General features: G+C 40.6%; 1 protein-coding gene across 1 annotated transcript; it reads left to right on the forward strand.

The window, feature by feature from the left end:
- The first annotated feature begins 17,893 nt into the window (after positions 1-17,893).
- Positions 17,894-20,995, forward strand: LOC103709122 (pyruvate kinase, cytosolic isozyme-like). Its single transcript, XM_008794326.3, has 3 exons — positions 17,894-18,175; positions 19,623-20,084; positions 20,165-20,995. Exons 1-3 carry the CDS (start codon positions 17,930-17,932, stop codon positions 20,975-20,977), a joined length of 1,521 nt encoding a protein of 506 aa, XP_008792548.2. The 5' UTR covers positions 17,894-17,929; the 3' UTR covers positions 20,978-20,995.
- Positions 20,996-22,208: the final 1,213 nt, after the last annotated feature.

Below are 22,208 nucleotides of genomic sequence, written 5' to 3' on the forward strand. Positions count from 1 at the left end.
GGTCTTAAACACGTAGCGTCCATGGGAATCATATGGCAGTCCATGAATCAAAGAGCTCATTCCAAGCTGTCTCTGTCCACCTGTGGTCCATCTTAATGCTGAGCAATGTGTGGAAGGGAATGTGGATTGAAGAACTGTTGGTTGGGACCAGCCACGTTGGTTCTGCCCCAGGTTCAGGCCTGCCTAATGGACATGAGGGCCTTGCTCCAATTCAAAAGCCACCATGGTAGCTCATCTGTTTTATAGCTTCCAAGTCTGATTTGAGTCCCTTTCCTGCGCCCACTTCTCACTGCTTTTGTGCACGTTTGAAGCAAAAAGGGGAAGATTTTGGCCCCCCTGCAATGTCCATGTCTTCGAAACTCAATGGGACTTGGAATGCCACCATTGATATTACCTCAATTCCCTTTTTTGATGACCTGACCTTGTAAATCTAATGGAAGCAAGATATCCCAAGCATTTATCCTCTGCTTGGATATCTTTGATTGGATTGTAGTTTTGGTTGTTTTGGATTGTAACATTCCTCAGTTAAGGACATATACGAGTCCGAGTCTTTTAGTGCTGAGGTACTGATGACCTCTATAGACAAGCAAGGTAGGTGAGGTAGATTCAATTACATGACCACTCGCAACCTCTGGCCTCCTATTGAAATGATTCATCAAGTGATGATGACAGTTTAAAGCATTATATCCTGAGATGTTGTGATAATAAGATATATTTCAGGAATATTTGACAATGAAACCTAGTTGCTGCCCCAAGTGACCCCTTTTGTTCCAAGTAATCTTCTCCAACCAAATGCTTGTTTATGTTATAGTTAAAAGATTTTGCATCAATAACAATCACTATATCTGTCTTTTTACATTTCAGCATGAGCTTGGATATGTGATGGCATGCCAGAGTCAGCAGTGATAATTCCACCAAACATATCTGGGGCTGTAAACATATCTGAGGTTGTGGCAGCTAAATTACATCACCCATCTTTGTTTTGAGAACAAGCTGCAGTGCTTCTTGTTGAATTGTCCTCCTTTCAGAAGAACCATGAGACTAGGCTGCTGCCAAAAACATAAGTCTTAATTGCTTGTGCCTCCTCACAATATCATCATTTAAGCCGATAAACATTTCAGAATTCATGCTCCTCCACCTCATTCGGAGCTAGCGAACGGCACATGGGCCGGTCGATTTTCCAATTTCTACCATCACTGGCTGCATGATAAGACCGATGAATCGAGCGCGATTGGATGCGTTGTCTCATTAATTGCATGCCTCATCAAGAGGGTAGACATTGCTTGGCATCTTGCTCATTCGTGCTAGTAAAATGAACGAATATATTGACCGACGATGGAGATCACTCCCTTTCTTAGGTAGAATGTGCTTCATCTTTGATAATTTGATTTAGTACATTGAGTGCACTTTTTGAAATTGCAGCGAGATATCGTATTTTATACATGATCTGAGATCATTCTTTTTGTTTGTGCATTTTAATATTTGAAAACACCTTTTGCTTGATAGGATGCACGGTTCACCAAAGAAGTGGCCATAAGTTGTTTCACCTGTTTATGAAATCTGAAAAATGAATACAGGTAAGTTTCAGGGGATGCGTCTCGGGTGATTTAAAGAAAACCTTCCTATCCTTTAATTTTTCGCCCTTTTTTTTGATAAAGTAAAGGAAAATTTGACACAACAATGTCAATAGTTGTAGATTTGTGAGGTAGTTCTGTCCGATCAAAAAAGGAATGAAGGAAAAGTTCTTAAAAAGTCATCACAACATTGACTTACAGATAATATAGTCGTGAAATGAGGATAATACCTCGGCAGTATTTCTTTTTAAATTTTTTTTTTCTGATGCAAATGGAGGAAGAACGTCTTCCCCCTAGTTTAATTCATAATGACTAAAGAATACAAGCAGTTTGATTGAAGAACTAGAAAAGAAACCAGTTTTATATATTCATAATACTGCAGCAGTATCAAAGAAGGAGAAGGAGAAGCTTATAACATCAAACTAGTTGGATGAAAGATGAGCTTGATGAGTGATTGGAAGACAAAAAGTTTCTTTACAAATTGCAACCATTACAAGCAACAAAATTTCTCTTAATCCAAACTATGACATAAGTTTCATATGGCCAACATGAGTATTGCCTTTTCAGTTTCTTCAAAGCTCTCCTTCAAGTTGAAGGGTATGACTCGTCTCAACTGAGTCTCCTCTCCATGCCCCTACTTGTATGATCTCCGGTAAGATCTTAGCACCTCAAAAGGATGATCTTCCATGTTTTTGAGGGCATAAAGGAGTCAAAAAAGAAATCAATCATACAACAGGACTGAGAACAAGATAAGATAATTTAATAACTCCACTGAATTTAAAAACAATTCCAGTGCCATCTTCTCCCATATAAATGTCGCAATTTTTTATTTGTTTTTTGAAGTGATAAATATCGCCACTTTCATGCTGATCTATGCAATTTCATTTTTCGAACACAGATCCATAAAAAGCATTGCAATTTTTAATCAATAGTCCAAATTATGCGCATCTGAAGTGCTTCCTAACAATAAAATTAAGAAGAGCCAAGTTCTACCCACTTGAGCTCCATCTCTTCTTCTTCTTCTTCTTCTTCTTCTTCTTCTTTAAGAGAATGCTCCAATCTCTTCAGACCAAGATCATATCCAACAACACCTCGAATAGATCTAAATTGTCCAAGATCCAAACAAGCCAGAATTGTCACAAATATATCTTTGCTAACCAATTAATATTTATCATTTCTGAGCTGACAATCAACAATACACTCACAAAGCAAGCACCTCTACAGCTTAAACAAACCTTAAAAAAGTTCATGTGACACTGCCCACATCTTCTTAACTCCTTTTTATCAAGCTCCTAAACCAGAAAGCAAGGAAAGGCGTACATACTAAACCCCCTTTACAACCTTAAATCCCTTACAAAATCTATTTTCATCAACAATAGTACAATTAAGAAATAAAGAAAGGCATCCACATCCCAACTTCAAGCCAAGACCAACAACTTGACCGAGCGAGACTTGTTCACCGCCGGGGACCGGAGATGGAGGAGCAGTCACACGTGGTGTCGCTCTCGACCTCTCGCTTGTGGAAACTCCGGTGGCAGTTGCAGGCGGCGCAGCGGAGGGCAGCGCTCGTCCCTTCCTCCCCCGACGCCATGAACTCGCGGCAGCCGTCCACCGCATACCCACCGATGCTGGCAGCGTGGTTCTTCCTGCACTCTCTGTACCTCACCACCTTCTCTTTCTTCAACGAAGAGCCATTGGAGGAGGCCTTCTTGGGATCCTGTAGGGGCCCCATGCTGCTCTCTCTTCAGCTGCCGCTGCTGCTGGTGGCGGCTTTTTGCTGCTCACCACCAGTGAGGTGGATGGAAGCTAGAGAAAGGAGTTGGTTGCGAAGGAGAGGAAGAGGTGGGGGAGAGGATGGAAGGAGCTCGATATCAACACGTCTTGTGGTGAATTTATATGGAAATGGTGAGGCCAAGATGTGGGTTGGCGTGGTGGGTTTGCTTTTTGTTGAATAATGCAAACAGTCTCCTTTTCCTCTCTTTTAACTTCTCGGCGTTGTTTGGATAACTCGGATTCGTACCTTCATTTCTCGCGCTATGTTAAAAATCACTGGCACCTAACATGCTCTGCGTAACGTTGCTTTCATGTTTGTTTATGTTCAGTCAATGACATAGAGCATGTAGATGCAGTTTGGATTGTGCGGTGCGAAGTATTAATTGATCAAGATAATAAGACCTCTAGTTTGTTGTATAGATTTATTTTCCAATAAAACTTCAAAATCTTGCTTAGAATTAATTGATGAAAATTTTTGTTTTTACTGCTACCCTCCCAATTCTTGTCTCAGTCCTTACAATGTCTAGATTATCGGAAGATGAATTGCGACACTGCATGTATTTCATACACGTAGATAAGCATGCAACTCACAAATTTCTTTTGATTACAAGGAAGCTCATATACATAGCAGAATATTAAAGCAGAGCATATTAATTAGGATTTTTCTATGGCATTCTTTATATTATTTTATAAAAAATGATGGGAAACATCTTGGCCGTCCAATAAGTGAGGGTATTTAATAAATTTTGCTATTAACAGGCAAAGTAGCAGGTTAAATACAAGTTACCAACTTCCCTTTTTTTTTCTGAAAAGAAATATTATTTTAATAAATTATTTTCTGACTCGGCTGAACCAAGTCAGATCTAAAGCTGGCTCATCCTAGTTTTTCTTTTTTTTAATATTTTCAAATAAAATATTTTAATAATTATTTTTTATTTTTTTATTTTTTTACTAAAATGAATACATTCAAAAAAAAATAAAAAATAACAAATTTCAAAAAGCATCGTCGTCCTCTCTTGCCTGATCTCCATCCACCTCCACACTCTGATATTCTTTTCTTGTCCGATCTCGATCCGCCGCCCTCTTCATCCGTCTTCATGCCGTCGTCTTCTTCTCCCTCCATTCGTCCGCCTGTCCTTGGGAAGATTCTGGCAGCCGACAGTGGAATCAAAGGAGTTCTCGTGGGACGACAAGCCTTCTCTTCTCCAGTCGACGTCGCAGTAGATAGAGAGTGGACTGGAGGAGGGTAGGGGGAAAGCCTCGGGTTGAGCGCCAATTAGAAGAGGCCACGGATGCTGCCAGCGAGCACCAATCAGGAGAGGCCACGCACTCCTGCTCGTCAGTCGCCGGAGGCCTTCATGATGATTGAGGTGTCGGAATATTGAGATTTGAGAGGGGAGAACCAGCTTCCAAAAAGCCCATAAATTTTAAATTATTTACCGCACCAGCGATCCTTCTTCTTACTCCAAATCACCCATGCAATTCGAGTTATTTACAGCACTAGGCCACATACATCACTGACGGGTAGTTCTAAATACACCCCCCCTATTGCTCAGGACACCCCCCAAAAATTAAAAAAAAATTAAATACTCTCTACACCCCCCCATTTGCTAAGGACACCCCTAAAAAATTAAAAATTCCTAAATTACCCCCACCCTCCCCACCCCCCACCTCCCCACCCCCCGCCTCTGCCTCCTCCTCCTCCCCCCTCCTCATCCTCCTCCTCCCCCTCCCCCTCTTCCCGCCCACCTCTGCCTCCCCCTCATCCCTCTCCCCTCCTCCTCCGCCTCGCCTCTGCCTCCTCCTCCTCCCCCCTCCTCATCCTCCTCCTCCCCCTCCCCCTCTTCCCGCCCACCTCTGCCTCCCCCTCATCCCTCTCCCCTCCTCCTCCGCCCCGCCTCTGCCTCCTCCTCCTCCCCCCTCCTCATCCTCCTCCTCCCCCTCCTCCTCTTCCCGCCCACCTCTGCCTCCCCCTCATCCCTCTCCCCTCCTCCTCCGCCTATTCACCCTCCTCCTCCTCCTCCTCCCTCCTCCCTCCTCCTACTCCTCCACCCCTCTACCTCCGCCCCCCATCCCCATCCCCTCTTACTCTGCATCCCCCTCCGCCTTCTCCCCCTTCTTTGCCTCCTCCTCCACCCCCTATTCCTCCCTGCTCCCATTCCTCCTCCTCCACCTCCCCCTCCTCCTCCTCCTCCTCCACCTCCCCCTCCTCCAACTACCCCTCCTACCCCTCCCCCCTCCGCCGCCTCCTCCCCACCCTCCTACCCCTCCTCCCCTCCCCTCCGCCGAACAGAAGGATTCTGTTCGGTTGAGGGTTGCCGAACAGAAGCCTTCTGTTCGGCACTGGATCGCCGAACAGAAGCCTTCTGTTCGGCACCGTTCAGCCGAACAGAAGCATTTTGTTCGGCGATCCAGTGCCGAACGGAGCACGAAACGGAGGAGGAGGAAGGGGGGTGTACTGAGAAAATTTCAAGGGCAATATGGTAATTACACTAAAGGTTAGTTTGGGTATTTTTTTTTAAATTTTTGGGGGGTATCCTGAGCAATAGGGGGGGTGTATTTAGAACTACCCTGACTAAAAAGCCAACGATCAAAAAGACTAAAAAGGCCTTTGGAGTACTATAGTAAATCCCTATTATTTATCATGGACAGATGATTATCTCAAACAATATATCTGCACCACATTTTAATGATTACAGTAATAAACATGGTCAGTTTCTCATAATGACATAGGCACATACTTGCAAGCTTATTTATGTTCTGATGTTAGAAAAAAAAAGAGAGCTTACTATCTTGAAGTTGTTTCATAGCATTTTGCTGGAGAATGACGGAAAGATAGAATCTTGATGCTGCAGCTGGACATATAGAAAGTATCGAAATGCTCCAAAAAAATATATCATCTCCATAATGGTGAGTTGCTAGCGTTTATGCCTCTTTTTTAGAGCCTTACCAATTTATTTGAGCATCGGGTTGGGGGAGCTAGGGGGAAGCAAAATATGATGTTAATATTACTAGGCTAAAGATACATAAAATAAACAAGTAAACAAGCAGGATACAAAAATGGAAAGGAGCAAGTAAGGAAGAAAGTAAAGAAAGAGTAGTAAATTTACAAGCTTAGTGAGTTAGCATGCCTAGTTAGCAAAGTTAAAAGGAGACAAAAAGAGTAAAAAGTAAACAAGTTTGTTGAGTTAATAGGATAGTAATGTTCATAAGCAAGCAAAATAAGAAAAAAAAGAAAGATAAGAAAAGAGAGGGGGGGGGGGGGGGGGGAGGGAGAGAGAGAAGGCAGGGATAAGATATAAAAGCCTTTCCAGAGAAGATCTCCCATAAGGTTTGCAAGAAGTCCAAGCCTTAAGGCTAGAGGTCTCCCTCCTAATCTCTAACTAAATAGACCTTGTCTTCGGATTGATTAGTATTTTCTTCTTGTTGGGTGAGCTGGGATCTTTACGTTTATATGAGGGAGTGGAGAAATCGGGTGTATTAAAGCTCCAAGATTTGGAATGGTTTAAAGCTAGGATTTTTAGAGAAAAGATGCTTATGGACTGATGAATGTGAGAAGGACCAGGAGATACGTACATAGCTACAATCTTGAGCTGACATCCAATATATTTATTTTACAATATACATAGTAGGGAGTTATCAACAATCAAGCTCAATAAATCAAATTTAGAAACCAAGTTTACTATTCAGTGGATCCATTTTCAGCTTTTATGCATGAGAATTCATGCAGGTAGGGATGGCAAACATGGGTCGGATAGCTCATTGCCTATATTGGCTCTGCACTTGCTTCTTCGAAGCAGGTTTGGAAGGAAAAATTAATTAGACGGATCAAATTAGCCAAAGCTACAAAAATTAATTTTTTGTATACAAATCATATTTTAATCTCAAGGAAAAGATTTGTGAAAAATAATATATATCTAGAACAGATTTAGGATGGATTTCATCATTATCTGTGCCCGTTCTGGATCCATTACAGGTCGAGTCAACTCTGCTTTATTAGAATCGGATCGAATTGGATATCCATTTGGATGAGTAAAGTGTCACCCCTATCTGTCTGTCGGCTTTAAATCCTTATTTCAAGATTTATATAATCACAAGCCATCAATCTCGTTAGTAGGCAAATAAAAAAACGGCAGCAAACCACGCGTCGGGGCATCGTACGACTAGAGCCGTTGGAAAGTCATGTCTCATGTGGGCGCATGTGAACGTATTTATTTAATCATTGCAACTGGCATGAATAACCAATCATTGGTCAAGCTATATTACCTTATAACACCAAGCGATGCCATTTCTCTAATTGCTTTAATTTTCTCGCATAAACTGATCTTGATGTTAATATTTATTGATGGATGAAGTCTGAATGCAACATCTAACGGCCTCGCTCTACAATAGAAAACTAAAGCCCATCCTGATTGGGTTTTGATCAGTTGCCAAATTTAATTATGTACCAAACATCTTTTTTCTCTGTGCCCTTATTTTGTTATGTGGAAAGTAATTTGAATAGCACCTACAATGATTTGCCGAAAAAATAAATTAAGTTTGCTCTGTGCAATTATTTTAAACCACACCTTTTAAACTTTTTTTTTTTTACCCTCCACAAGCACGAGGGTTTAGTGAATTTTCTTTAAAATGCTCTCTTATTTTCCAAAAACACTTTCTTTAAAATGCTCCCTTCTAATAATAGTTCATCGCCTGCATGAAGAACCCTCAAAATAATCTAACCAAGTTCTTGATATCTAATTATAAATAAAAAGAGAATATCTTAAAATAACTCTGATATTAAAGAAAATACTTTTATATATGTATCCAAAACCTTAATGCTATTATGAGATACATCACCCCTATAACATGCAATATGAACATGTTTTTGAGAGATGTCTGACCAGCAACAACACATTTTGACACGGTAATCCGTTCTCTAGAGGGAGATAAATCCAAACTCCTTCCTCCAAATTTTGGGACACTTTCATCACGATTAGCTTCTACTCAAGAAAGAAAAGCTCGCCCATGGTCTAGGTCCTATTCGATTCTATCGGATTCTTTTCGACCATTCTCAATAAGAGGCTCACGTAACTAATGAAAATGGTACTTGTTGCTGGAAATTGGATCTGGGGGTGACCACTGGCCGAGAAGGAGGAGCTTTGATGCTTATGGTGCGTCGGCGGGCTACGTCCTCCGGAAGATCTGCAAAAAGCCGGTGGCTGGGGCTTCCGGCGCCGGCCCTCTGATGCTTAAGTCAGAGGGGGGCTTTAGTGGAGAAAGAGAGATGAGTTGTATATCGGAGTCTAAAAATCAGAATCCAGAAAAAGAATCTCCCTTTAAAGAGGAAGAAGTTCCCTTTTATAAGAGGGATACAGGGTTACATGTGATGTGACCGGACGAATTAAATGAGTTACCGTCATGATTGAGTATGGTCATCTGAATTAATGCGTTGCCATAGAGGACAGGACTAGAGCCAATGAGTTGTTGTGGATGACCGGACGTAGTTGAGTGAGTCGATGAGTTGCCGTAGATGGCCTGAGATTTTCAATAAGCCGAAGATCCGTGGAGACCATGCACATTAATTGTTGACAGTCGTAGCAGGGTATGGTCCCTGGTTGATATGTCGTGGCGTGGCCGGCAAGCAAAACATGATACGGTGAGACTGCTACAGGGCGTGGCCGCAGCATGTAGACGACGAGCTCGGTCTTCTGAGCTCGGCCTGCATGAGCTCGGCCTGCATGAGCTCGGTCTTCTGAGCTCGGCCTGCATGGGCTCGGCCTGCGTGAGCTCGGTCTTCTGAGCTCGGCCTGCATGAGCTCGACCTTCATGAGCTTGGCCTGCATGAGCTCAGTCTGCTGAGCTCGGTCTGCATGAGCTCGGCCTTCATGAGCTCGGCCTGCATGAGCTCGACCTGCACGAGCTCGGCATGTACGAGCTCGGCATGCATGAGCTCGGCCGGCATGAGCTCAGTCTTGCTTTGTGAGGTGGTCCATTTTTTTCCCAACATTACCCCCCGACTTCCGAGTTCGAGCTGCTTTTTGGCTTGAGCGAAGGGAGCAGTCCAGTCGTCGATTGTCCTGTAATATAGCCAAATGTCTATGGAGATGTATGTGCTAAGTAGGGTATACCTCAGTTGGAGCTAAGTGTCTCAGGTCGAGCTGTCCAAGCCGAGCTAAGCGGCTCTGCTTCGAGGTCGACTTCAGCGGCCTTCTTTGGCTTGTGGTCAACTCAGCAGGGTATCCCGAGAAGGAGGAGCTCCAATGCTTATGGTGTGTCGGCTGGCTGCGTCCTCCGGGGGACCTGCAAAAAGCCGGTGGCCGGGGCTTCCGGCGCCGGCCCTTCGATGCTTAAGTCAGAGGGTGGCTTTAGTGGAGAAAGAGAGATGAGTTGTATCTTGGAGTTTAAAAATTAGAATCCAGAAGAATAATCCCCTTTTAAAGAGGAAGAAGTTCCCCTTTTATAGGAGGGATACAGGGTTACCTGTGATGTGAGCGGACGAATTAAATAAGTTACCGTCATGATTGAGTGTGGTCATCTGAATTAATGCGTTGTCGTGGAGGACGGGATTGGAGCCAATGAGTTGTTGTGGGTAACCGGACGTAGTTGAGTGAGTCGATGAGTTGCCGTGGATGGCCTGAGATTTTGAATAAGCCGGAGATCCGTGGAGACCATATGCATTAATTGTTGACAGTCGTAGCAGGGTATGATCCCTGATTGATGTGTCGTGGCGTGGCCGGCAAGCAAAGCATTGTACGGTGAGATTGCTGCAGGGCGTGACCGCAGCATGTGGACGACGAGCTCGGTCTTCTGAGCTCGGCTTGCATGAGCTCGATCTTCTGAGCTCGGCCTGCATGAGCTCGGCTTGCATTAGCTCAGCCTGCATGAGCTCGACCTGCATGAACTCGGTCTCGGTTTTCTGAGCTCGGTCTTGAGCTTGGCCTGCATGAGCTTAGTCTTTGGAGCCCGGTCTGCATGAGCTCGACTTACATGAGCTCGGCTTGCATGAGCTCGGCCTTCATGAGCTCGGCCTTGCTTTATGGGATGGTTCATTTTTCTCCCAACGGTACCATCGCATAGATGTGATTCTGATACTATTTGTTATGGGTTCACAGTCCAAAAATTTAAATAATCAGAAGAGAAACCAGTTCATGCAGCATTTTTTGATCAGTCAGCGGGAGACTACGCGATCAAACACCTGGACGAAAAGGAAAACCAATTAAGATGCCAGCTGGATTACCGTAAGTCCATGTTGCCGTCTCTTTCTGCATGTCTTGTCGCATTCCCCTCACTGCAAAGGTGCATGGTAACGACTCTCCTTGTCCTTATTAATCCATCAAGCTAAGTTGCACGTAAGCTTCGATACATGTCGATCATCTCGTGCAACTTTATTCAGACACTTCACCCTTTGGACTTCCCATGCCACCTAACTAATGGACCTTCCATGTATATTTAAGTGAATCCAACAAGATTTTTTGAGAAAGAATCCAAGAAGATTAGGGAAGCAAAATCATGTTTGATATGATTCACGGGAGTAATGGACTGTACTCCTGTTTTGGTGCATGTATATGAACAGTTGATGGGTGTAACTTGTAGGATTTTGATCATGAAATATATTGGAACTGATTGATTGTTGAGTTGCTAAGTCTAACATTGGTGAATCCGACGATTTTTTTTTTTTTGGTGCGCGCACATGCACACCCTAATGCATTCTTTGACTCATGCATGTTGCCAACAAAGTTACTGGTAAAGTCCTTTGTAAGCTTTATCAGAGATCTACAATTACTTGTGGCCTTCATCATGAGATTATGAAATAGGATATAAGCTATGGTATTTCAATGTGCTACGCTAGCTCTTGCTAGTAACTAATACTATTGTACTAATTATTGCTGATTGTTAAGAAGAGGAACCAAGAGAATCATAGAAATGTGTTTGGCTAAATAAATTTGTCCGAGGATTGCCTATCATATTTATCATAAAGATAAGGATTAAACTAGGACATATCACATGTTTTTAATTTCTAACATTGGTTCTATGTCGAAAATGGCCATGCATGTGTTATTGTGTTTGGCAAAAATATGGTTCAAAACATCCACACCAGTCTACATGTTCTTCCTCTTACTGATGAAAATTTGAGAGCATGACCGAACATTATGGGAAAGAAGAACTGTGATTAGCTGCTCAATGTCAGCTCACAACACAGGCTTTTAGAGTCGGATGAGGATTGTAGGTTTTTGCTCTTCAATGTCTGCCATCCCTACCCTAGACTTCCAATAATAGATGACCAAAACTAGAAAGTTTCTCCACTTTGATATGGATCAAGTTGGATATAAGATAAAATAGAAAATCTATCAACCTGAACAAATTGGTCAAAAATTCAGAACTACATCCAATCATTTTATTAAATAGATAATCTAATCCGACCTACAATGGGTTGAATCAGGTTAAAATGGGTTAAACAGTTAAAAAATATCGCCACACCTAACATGATGCCCTAGTAATTAATCATGCTTTAAGAAACTTGAAAACCCATTAATCCATGATAAGCTGTCAAAACACCTGCAGCCATCTAGCTGCCATTCAATGGATGCTGAGACTTGCGTAAACAAGCTGTGGTTCCACATGCCAACCATGCAAAAATAAACCTTTCCAAACGGCATTTGATTGTTATATAAAACAGGATATACATGAGGGAGTTTCAGTTTATACCGCCAAGAAAGCTTTAATTACTAAGAATCGTTTTATTTAAACAATGGTCAACAAACTCGCTTGAACCGGCAAATTTGATTTCATGAAAAACTACTTCTTCCTTAAAACAATTTGCTATTTAATCACCTCTTATTTATCCCTTTATTCCAACCAAAAAGAATATTTGTGTTTTAAAGATCAGAGGACATGAAAATTATCTATTCCATATTCCATGGTTTTGTATTTTATCCCATCTTGTATAAAATAATACCCATATATCACATCTAATTAATATCTTGAAATCCTTGTTCTTCTCTGAGTTATAGTGAAGCAAAACCAAGACACATCCAAGAAGCCAAACATTCCAAAACACACAATTAATAACAAGCCCGTTAATGACAAATGGATGATCGTATTGTGACAACAGAAAAGTCACCAGCCGTACAAATAATGAACCCATCCATGCCTAGACCTCTCACCTCAAAGAGAACAAAAGAGGGAGAAGAGTAATAATAAATAACTGGCTAAAAGATATGAATAAAAATTAGGGGCATTTGGGCCCGCCAGGCTTGATCTTCCAGCTGTTGTAGCATGGCTTGTGGTGGTGCTGCGTCCGAAAATATTACACCTCCTGCTACACTCACTCGGAGACTCTGCATCCATGAAAAAATATTACAAATCCCTCTATTAATTAATTGGTCACACTATCTAAGAGAAGAAAGTAAAAGAAATTATAACAACACAGTGAAAAACTTGTAGCACAAATAAACTTTGTGGAGCTAGCTAGCTAGCTAGCAACTTACGGTAGCTTCTTAGTTCAGGCTTCCCAGGCCATACCTCCCTGGATTATAATCCAAAGATTAACAAAGTTAGAGAGACCTAGAACTAATGTGGCTACTCTACAGCATGCATTAAAATGTTATCAGCAAGCCTCACCCTTTGGCTCTTCTTAGCTAGCTCCACCTCCACCTCATAAGCAACCTGCAACCATTAACATAAAAAGTGGGTGAGAAATGAGTATAACTGTGTGCACCTAGTAGGAAACATAAAGCATTTTGTGACATGCTAAAATATGTGGATCCATGAGATCAAGAGATACAAAGGTATAGAAGTCCACCTCACATGAGACCATGGAGAGTGTGGTGAGTAATATGAGGAACAGTGCAAGCACCTTGGCCATTGGAGAGGAAAAGAGAGGAGAAGAGTTCAAAGCCTAGACTACAAGAAAAGGGGAAAGGTGGTAGAAATATATGGGGAAGGCCGTGGATGCATGTCTTTTGGTTGGAGAAGGGGACCGGCAGAGGTTCATGCGGACTCTGAGGAGCTGCGCACTGCGCGAGGGACTACGTGGCCATTATGGGAAAGCTTTGAAAGGGGCACCACGACTCCACGTGGTCTTTTTCCATTGGATGGAATGGCGGGAGAGGAGTTATTGTTTCTTTGACTCTGCTAAGATGGGGTCAACGGGAGAAGACGGTTGATGTCGCATAAGTAAAACTAGCAAGACCTACAGTTTAACCATAGAAGAGAGACCAAAAGTGAGGAACCACTGATTGGCCAAGATGATTAGAGGAGTTTCAAGTGTAGTTTGTTCCGTGGGTAGATACTGCAACTGAATTAACGAGCAAAGGGGCAAGAGATTTCGACTCCTTCCAAACTGTCCAAATGTTTCGAAAGATAAACCAAGCCATCAACTGGATCGCCTCATTTATTACTCGATATTTCAGAGCGGTTCTATGAACATGTGATGTAGTGACTCCTTCTCGTTTATGCCTTTTATTTTTTGGACTCGATGGGATGTACTCTAAACGAGCGCTATCCAAAAAAAGAAAGAAAGAAAGAAAGAAAGAAACTCTTTTTGACGGTGATTAGATACCTATCACGACAAACTTTCTTCTCGAGTGGTTAAGTGGCATTTGGTGCGATTTGAAGTTTGGACTAAGTGATACTTGTAGGTATAAACGTTGTATTGGTTGGTGGAGGAAATATGAAGTGGGGTTCTTGCTTAGCTCTTAAACAACCCAACCCTTTTTTTTATGAAAAAGAACAAAAATAATAAAAGTAAATTATAAAAATTATTTTGAAGTTTACATTTATTATACTTACATTAAATAGTTTGTAAAACCTATATTTATACCCAATTGAAATCGTTTACCTCATATGAAGAATCAAAATTCATATTAGATAAAAATATTTTGTTAAGTTATCAGGTAAAATATTAGATAAAAATAAATCTCAAGAGGATAATCGTAGATTTTTTAAACTACAAGATATAAGTATAATTTACTTTTAATCTTATTTTTTTATAATTTACTCAAATAATAAATATGGCCCGCCGGCTATGGATAGCCATGGATGCTAGTTGATAGCATTAGCTTAGAAGCAACCCAAAGTATGCACCAACCATGTTGATAGAACTAGGTTACCAAGGCTCATCGTCCTACGTCTCACAGAGTCCAAGAAATCTTTATGCTTTAAAATAGCATCACGGACACAAGCCAAGCCGAGTGTTTGTGGATTCAGAGTCTTTGTCCAAAATTTTGGTATTTGCCAAATCATAAGCATCATTCCCACTGCAGACACCAAATTTATTAACATATAAGTTCTCTTTGGTGGTCAACCATGATGCAAATTCTAAGTAAGAACAAAGCTATATGCACCGTTTTAGGAGATGATCACTTTGTTGTGTTTGGTGCTAAGCAAAGCTAATAAGCACTCTTCCCATCTTGCTAGCAGTGCGAAATAACATTGGACAAAGGAAAAGTAAATATCCGTCCTTGCTAGAAACCATCTAATCATGGAGTTAGTTTATAATGCGAACCACTTCAGCTAGTACCCACTTGTTCTTGAAAGCTAAGGCAATGGCCACTTATTCCCCTCCCTGGATGAGCACTTGGCTTTTTATAAATAATCACATTAAATCATTATATTAATAACCTTGGAGACAATGACTTTCATGTAAAAAATTCACACACTATGGATGTGTTGAGCTGCAATATTTGTTAACCACTTGTTCTTCAAAACTAAGGAAATGACCACTAATTCCCTTCCCTGGTTGGGTACTTCGCTTTTTATAAATAATCACATTAAATCATCATATTAATAACCTTGGAGACAATGACTCTCATGTGAAAAATTCACACACTATGGATGAGTTAAGCTGCAATATTTGTTAATTGCCAACCCGACGGCATTTGTGCCCAGTTAATTTCATGGCATAATGGTGTAGAATGGAAAGATCATGGCCAATGTTAACAGTACCAAGACCTAATTTGCAATTGCTAATTTAAGTCATATATTGTACTACGACAAAAGTTCGGTTGCCTCCGTGCCTTGCTTCTGAAGAGATTATGACTTTAGGAGCATAATTATATGACAAGAATGCATAGAGAACTATTATAAATATATTCTAAGCGACTAGAATAGTGACGCACATGATCTAGAGGTAGGATAATTTGATAGCTTCTTGTGATCTCAACAACCATGAATTGTTTTGATTTGTTGTTTTCTTTGCCATGAGATTTATATAAAGACAATGACGACATGGGCTCCATCATCCAAATAATTTAAGTTCGAGGTGATGGCATAATTCGTGGGAGGGCTAGGAGACTATTTCTTTTTGCCTTTATCCATTATTTGACATCCAATTGGGAATTTCAGATTATTGTTATGATTCGATGTTCATCGTGATATGATATCTAATGCAATGTGCTTAGTCCAGGGTGTTGCAAGTTATGTTGTCTTGTATGCACGTGACTTTATGAAGACCCATTTAATTTATTAATATGCTTCAATTCTATAGCCTGATTAAAACTTTACATATAAAGAGGATCTTATTATGTTATGCAAACAGTAAAAATGTTGCATACATATGTTTGTCAATTACACATAAAAATAACTTCAAGGTTCATTACTTTGAAATTTTGATGGAAAAATTCAAATATCTACCAGTGGTATTGACCTAATTTGGTTGACTTTGGAGCCAAAATCTCTAGGTGGTAAGACCTATTAATTTTTATTCCAAATATTTGTAGAACTCGATATAACTAAATCAAGGCCAACATGTTTCCTCACTCAGAAAAAGGCTACCAAGAAATCCAAATTCAACAAAATGAGTCCCCAGCAATTACCTGATCAGGCCACAACCTTCACCTATCCATTTCCTTTCAAAAAAATAGGTCCACAATTATTCAATAGCTGCAAGTCTTGGACCTGTACCACCCCTAACAAAAGGCCTATCATTAGGTTGCCCATGAAAATGATTCCCTTTAATACAAAACTGGTCCCCCAAAACCCCCTTGCTCTCTTTTCCACATCAAGTGTAAACCCTCCTCTTTTACCAATGCTGCCAATTGAATACATGTTTCTCATAATTTAGAAGACCAATTAGGGCGAAGATTAGATGATACCTAATTAGTACCGTCATCATACTACTCAACCTGCATGACACTCACCTTGAATTGAGATGAGTCGGATGGGTGACATGTATCCCCTAAATTATAATCTAATCACTATCGATTGGTTTTCTAAATTTTTCGACGTGCATGTTAGCAATCAAAGCAATATTATATCTAGTTAAGAGTAGTACTCGTATCAAGGTAGTAGCATCATCAAACCATGCGCATGTAGCCTATCCTTTCTTGTTGTAAATTAGCAAAGTGTTCGCCAGTTAAATTAGAGAATGCTATTATACAAAAAAAATAAATAAGGTACACTACAACCTCCACCACAAATCCGCCTGTCCAACTTCAAATTAAACTCTAAATTCTTTAGTCCAACTATATATTTCAAGTCTCCATGCTTAAATAGATCCCACTTCCGTGCTGTAACCATTTTACACCTCTCAATAGATACTCTCATCTTAGTTCAACTGAAGTTTTTATATAAAAAAAAATTCTACACCAACTGAAGATAAGAGGTTGGAGGTGCTATCCTCTCTTGGTAAAGGCTCTAGGACCGGTTTGGCTCGTGGAAAAAGAATTGAAAAAAATATGGTCAACATGTTGGAGTTTTCAGAGGAGAGATAAAAAGGTAGCATTCTGCTATAAATATGATTTCATATTTCATGGAGAAAAAAAATCATGAGAGACATGCAAAAACTACTTTCGCACCAGTTGATTAGGATTCTTTTACTTTCTAAAACTACCTTTAAGTTATCGAAATCATGAATAAGATTTTTTCTTTATTAAGAATATAATAGATATTTCACACAGATGTTCAAACAAATTTAAGCAATTCTGAAATGCACCATTTTTTGATGCTCAACCAAATACGCCAAAACTATTCTCAGAAATCGGTTTCCCTAAAAAAAGTTATTCTGGTAGGAAAACAATTTTCTAAGAAGCCAAACAGGTCCTAAATATCTAGACTCAACTTTTATTTGTATCATGGTTTGAAAGAAAAGAATATTTGATTAAATTTCTAAAGTCTGTTACTTGTTATATTAGACATCTAGATTCACCTCGAATGCCTCTATTATGGTTTGAAATATAAGAATATTTAAGTAAGTTGCTAGTCATATTAGACGTCTAGATTCAAATCCTACCTCTACCATGTTTGGAAGATTACAGTACTTAAACAGATTGCTAAAATAAAAAAATATATATTTGTCAAGTTACCAAAGTAATAGGAGTCGTAATCCTAAAGAAAATATGTTTACCAAATTACAGAAATAATACGAGTAGTAATCCTAAACCTAATCTACTTCTAAGGCATAACTATTTATATCCAGCCCCGCTTCCCCAGAGAAGAGATCACCTCGCTTGCGCCTTCCGTTCTTCCCATACGCCCTTCTCCATTATAATATTCCTTCTTCTAAAAAAGCTATGGAGGAGAGCAGCGCGGCGTCAAGGCCTTTGTTTTCCTCCTTCTCTTCTCCTGTTTCTCGTCACTTCCTCGCGTTCTCATCATTGCCGATGGCGGCGTCGGCGGCGGACGTGGCGGCGGTGGGTTGGCGGCGGCCGAAGACTAAGATCGTGTGCACTCTGGGGCCGGCTTCGAGGTCGGTGCCGATGTTGGAGAGGCTTCTGAGGGCGGGCATGAACGTTGCACGGTTCAACTTCTCGCATGGATCCCACGAGTACCACCAGGAGACGCTGGATAACCTCAGGGTCGCCATGGAAAACACTGGGATCCTCTGTGCCGTCATGCTCGACACAAAGGTCGGATTTTGATTCGATTTCTTTCGTCTTTCCGGATGGCAATGTGTTTGGTTTCTTTGTAGTTTATTGTTTCTTCTTTTTCCTAATGGTTTTGTTGTGTTTTGATTTTTTTTTTTTAATCCTTTGCCTGGGATTGGTGTTCTTCTTGGGGAGTTTATATTGTTCTTGTTGACGCGATCAATGTTTGATGGTTTTTTTTTTTTTCTTTCGTCTTATTGTTCTCCTTTTTTTTTCTTGGATTCATATGTTCTGATTCTTGATTATGTTCTTGTTGTTTTATTTGTTGTTAGCTTTTTTTATATGTATGAGGAATTTTGATTCTTCATATTCTCTGCCTCTCTTTGTTCTTCTGTTTATCTCTGTTCTTTAATGCTTTCCTTTTTCCTTTGGTATTCTCTGTTTATCTCTATGATTATTTTGCATGAATTAAGTCGTTTGTATGTGATTCCAAGCAAGATAGAACATGCTTTTAATGATTTTATTGTCTTGGCTTTGATGTGGAAAGATTTTACTCTAATCACAACTTATTATCTCAGTTAGGGTTTTACATTGTCTTGGCTCCGCCAGTTGTTGCCATTCTTAATTTCCTACGTATGTATTTTATTCCTACCATTATGCATGTACATGGCATGTTGTCCTCTGCTACCAATCAGTTCGATACTGGATATTGATGCCTTCTATCATTGGCTGTCAGTGCATGCATAATGCCTTAATGATGGAGGCTTTTGTCACAAGTGATACAATACATGCACTGCGATAATCTCAGGTTGGCAGCTCATATTATTATTGCCACAAGAATTATGCAGCTGCTAACCGTTCTCATTTATTATGAACCACCTTTGGTTAGAATTTTCTACTAAAACCCACACCTTATAACTACCGTTAGTTTTCCCATTGTTACTGGTAGATAATATATAAAGGAACTGTTTCTGACATGAAAGGTGCTAAAATTTCGATGAAATACTTTATAATATGTTGTTTATACCATAAATAAGAGAAATCTTTCTAGATTATCGAATCTAGCAGTCTCTTGGCTGTGATGGACAAGTGTTAGCTATTGATTTTTGAAGTGAATGCATATTTGGTTTTTTTTCTTAATGCAGTAACTATAGACACTAAAAAGTCAGCTGAAGCATTTGGGGAAACGTTTTGATGGTTGAGAATATATCTCTAAATAAGATGCTATAAATAGCACAATTTGTGAAGCTGTAAAGATGCTGTTTGAACTGCAATGCTTTCATGTTTCCAAAAAGAAATGCGTAATTTTAGGAGCATGGAGCTCTTTTACATGCTATAGGGGATTTGAATCAAATTCATTTTGATGCTTTGAAGTGAGAAGAGCTCCATGACAGTTTAAAGAACCTGTTAGGCTGTTAATTCGATAAATGTAGGCTGCTTTTTTTTTTATGATTTGGATGATATCTTGAGCTTCTTTGCAAATTTGCAGGGCCCGGAAATTCGAACTGGTTTTCTGAAAGATGGCAAGCCCATCCATCTCAAAAAGGGACAAGAGATCACCGTCACAACTGATTATAGCATAAAGGGTGATGAGAACATGATATCTATGAGCTACAGAAAGCTAGCCGAGGACTTGAAGCCAGGAAGTGTCATACTGTGCGCTGATGGGACGATCACTCTCACAGTTCTGTCGTGCGATAGGGAGTTAGGTTTGATCCGCTGCCGGTGCGAGAACTCTGCTGCTCTTGGCGAGAGGAAGAACGTAAATCTTCCAGGGGTCGTCGTAGACCTTCCTACAATCACAGAGAAAGACGAGGAGGATATCCTTCGGTGGGGTGTTCCAAACAAGATCGACGTGATAGCTCTATCTTTCGTGCGCAAAGGCTCTGATCTTGTGGAAGTTAGAAAGCTACTTGGAGAGCATGCAAAGACCATTATGCTGATGTCCAAGGTCTCTAATTATTCTGTCCAGATTTTACTGTAGGATGTTAGTACTTGTTCGAGTTTCTGATTCACAGTCACCTTTTGCAGGTTGAGAATCAAGAGGGGGTGGCTAATTTTGACGACATACTTGCAAATTCGGATGCTTTTATGGTGGCCCGAGGCGATCTAGGGATGGAAATTCCGATCGAGAAGATCTTCTATGCGCAGAAGGTGATGATCTTCAAGTGCAACATGCAAGGAAAGCCTGTTGTTACTGCGACCCAGATGCTGGAATCCATGATCAAGTCCCCTCGCCCCACCCGAGCAGAGGCCACAGACGTCGCCAATGCAGTTCTCGATGGCACCGACTGCGTGATGCTCAGTGGAGAAACGGCTGCCGGCGCTTACCCAGAGTTGGCAGTCCAGACGATGGCACGGATTTGCTCGGCGGCAGAATCCTGCATTGACTATGGAGCAGTCTACACGCAAACTGTGGCTGCTGCACCAGTTCCTATGAGCCCATTGGAGAGCCTTGCTTCGTCTGCAGTTGGAACGGCAATCTCTGCCAAGGCAGCCCTGATCTTGGTCCTGACTCGGGGAGGAAGCACGGCGAAGTTGGTGGCCAAGTACCGGCCGTCGATGCCAATCCTGTCGGTGGTGGTTCCTGAGATAAGGACGGATTCATTTGATTGGTACTGCAGTGATGAGTCTCCTGCAAGACACAGCCTGATATTCAGAGGACTGATTCCACTCTTGAGCGCTGGAACAGTCGAAGCCTCTCATTCAGAATCCACAGAGCAAGCACTTGAATTCGCCATGCAGCATGCGAAGGCTGCAGGGCTCTGCAAGCAAGGAGACTCCATTGTTGCGCTGCATCGTGTAGGAGCTGCATCGGTTATCAAGCTGTTGACCGTCAGCTGATTGAGAATACTCCACCAGTCACCAATTTTGCTTCTTGATCCTCGGACACTGCCCAAATTGATCATCTGATGCTGCACAAAGCAATGGCATGACCCGTGTTTACTGTTTTGGCGGCACATGATCAGCAGATTTTGTTTCTTTAGCTTATACAAGTGCTGACAAGAGCCTGCTTTTAGTCTGTAGTAGTCAAGTCTAAAATCTTCTAGTTGATGGTTCTGTTTTTTTTTTTTTTTTTTTTGAACAGTTAAAATTGTTATAATACATTCAGCCATTCAGCTTAAACTCGTTATTTTTCATAAGGAAGAAGGTACTCAGTATAATCTTTGCATTGATTTTCTGAACTTTAGATTTGTTGTCTGCTCTCTCTAGTTTCAAGCATAATTTGTTTCCCAAAGCTAATATTTTTATGAGAACTTGCCCATGTTATCTCCAGGCCATGCAATGCAGGAATGCAATTTTGGCTTTGTTCACCATTTTTTAACCTGTACGCTTAAACCAGAAATCCTTTGGGCAAGTGTGAGGAAGGGTGAGTACAAAAAAAATGATCGTAGTACAAAAAAAACTGTAAGCACTGTTTTAATAGATAATATAGCTAAATAGCAAATGTACAGTGATTATGAATATTTTTAATTACACTCAAATTCATCTTTACAAACTCGCATACATGATTGGATTGCTATAGTATATTTTGTTATTTGTTTTTCAAGTAAAAATTTACTTTCAAAATAATGGATAAAATTATGTAAAAACTTATGCTTGATCCGATAAGGTGGTATATAGCTCACTCTTCTCTTTATTCTTTTCAATTAAATAAGGCTACTAGGAGTGAGGAGGGAGAAACTAAGTGAAGGTCGGGACAATAAGCTCCAAGCACAATAGCAAGCTAATTATAAAATTAGTTTATGACTATGAAATTATGGGTTTTTTAACTTTGAATGCTAGATTTAAATGCACTATATCTTTTCAAATAAATAAGGCTACTAGGAGAGAGGAGGGAGAAACTAAGTGAAGGTCGAGACAATAAGCTCCAAGCACAATAGCAAGCTAATTATAAAATTAGTTTATGACTATGAAATTATGGGTTTTATAACTTTGAAAGCTAAATTTAAATGCTCTATATCGGCACCTCTTTGTTTAATAAATAAAAAAATGGACTATTTTTATTATTGTATAATATATATATATATATTTCTTTGATTTCGTGCCATTGTGGACGACAGTACCACAACTT

Source organism: Phoenix dactylifera, chromosome 3 (genome assembly GCF_009389715.1).
Source record: "Phoenix dactylifera cultivar Barhee BC4 chromosome 3, palm_55x_up_171113_PBpolish2nd_filt_p, whole genome shotgun sequence".
NCBI lineage: Eukaryota > Viridiplantae > Streptophyta > Magnoliopsida > Arecales > Arecaceae > Phoenix > Phoenix dactylifera.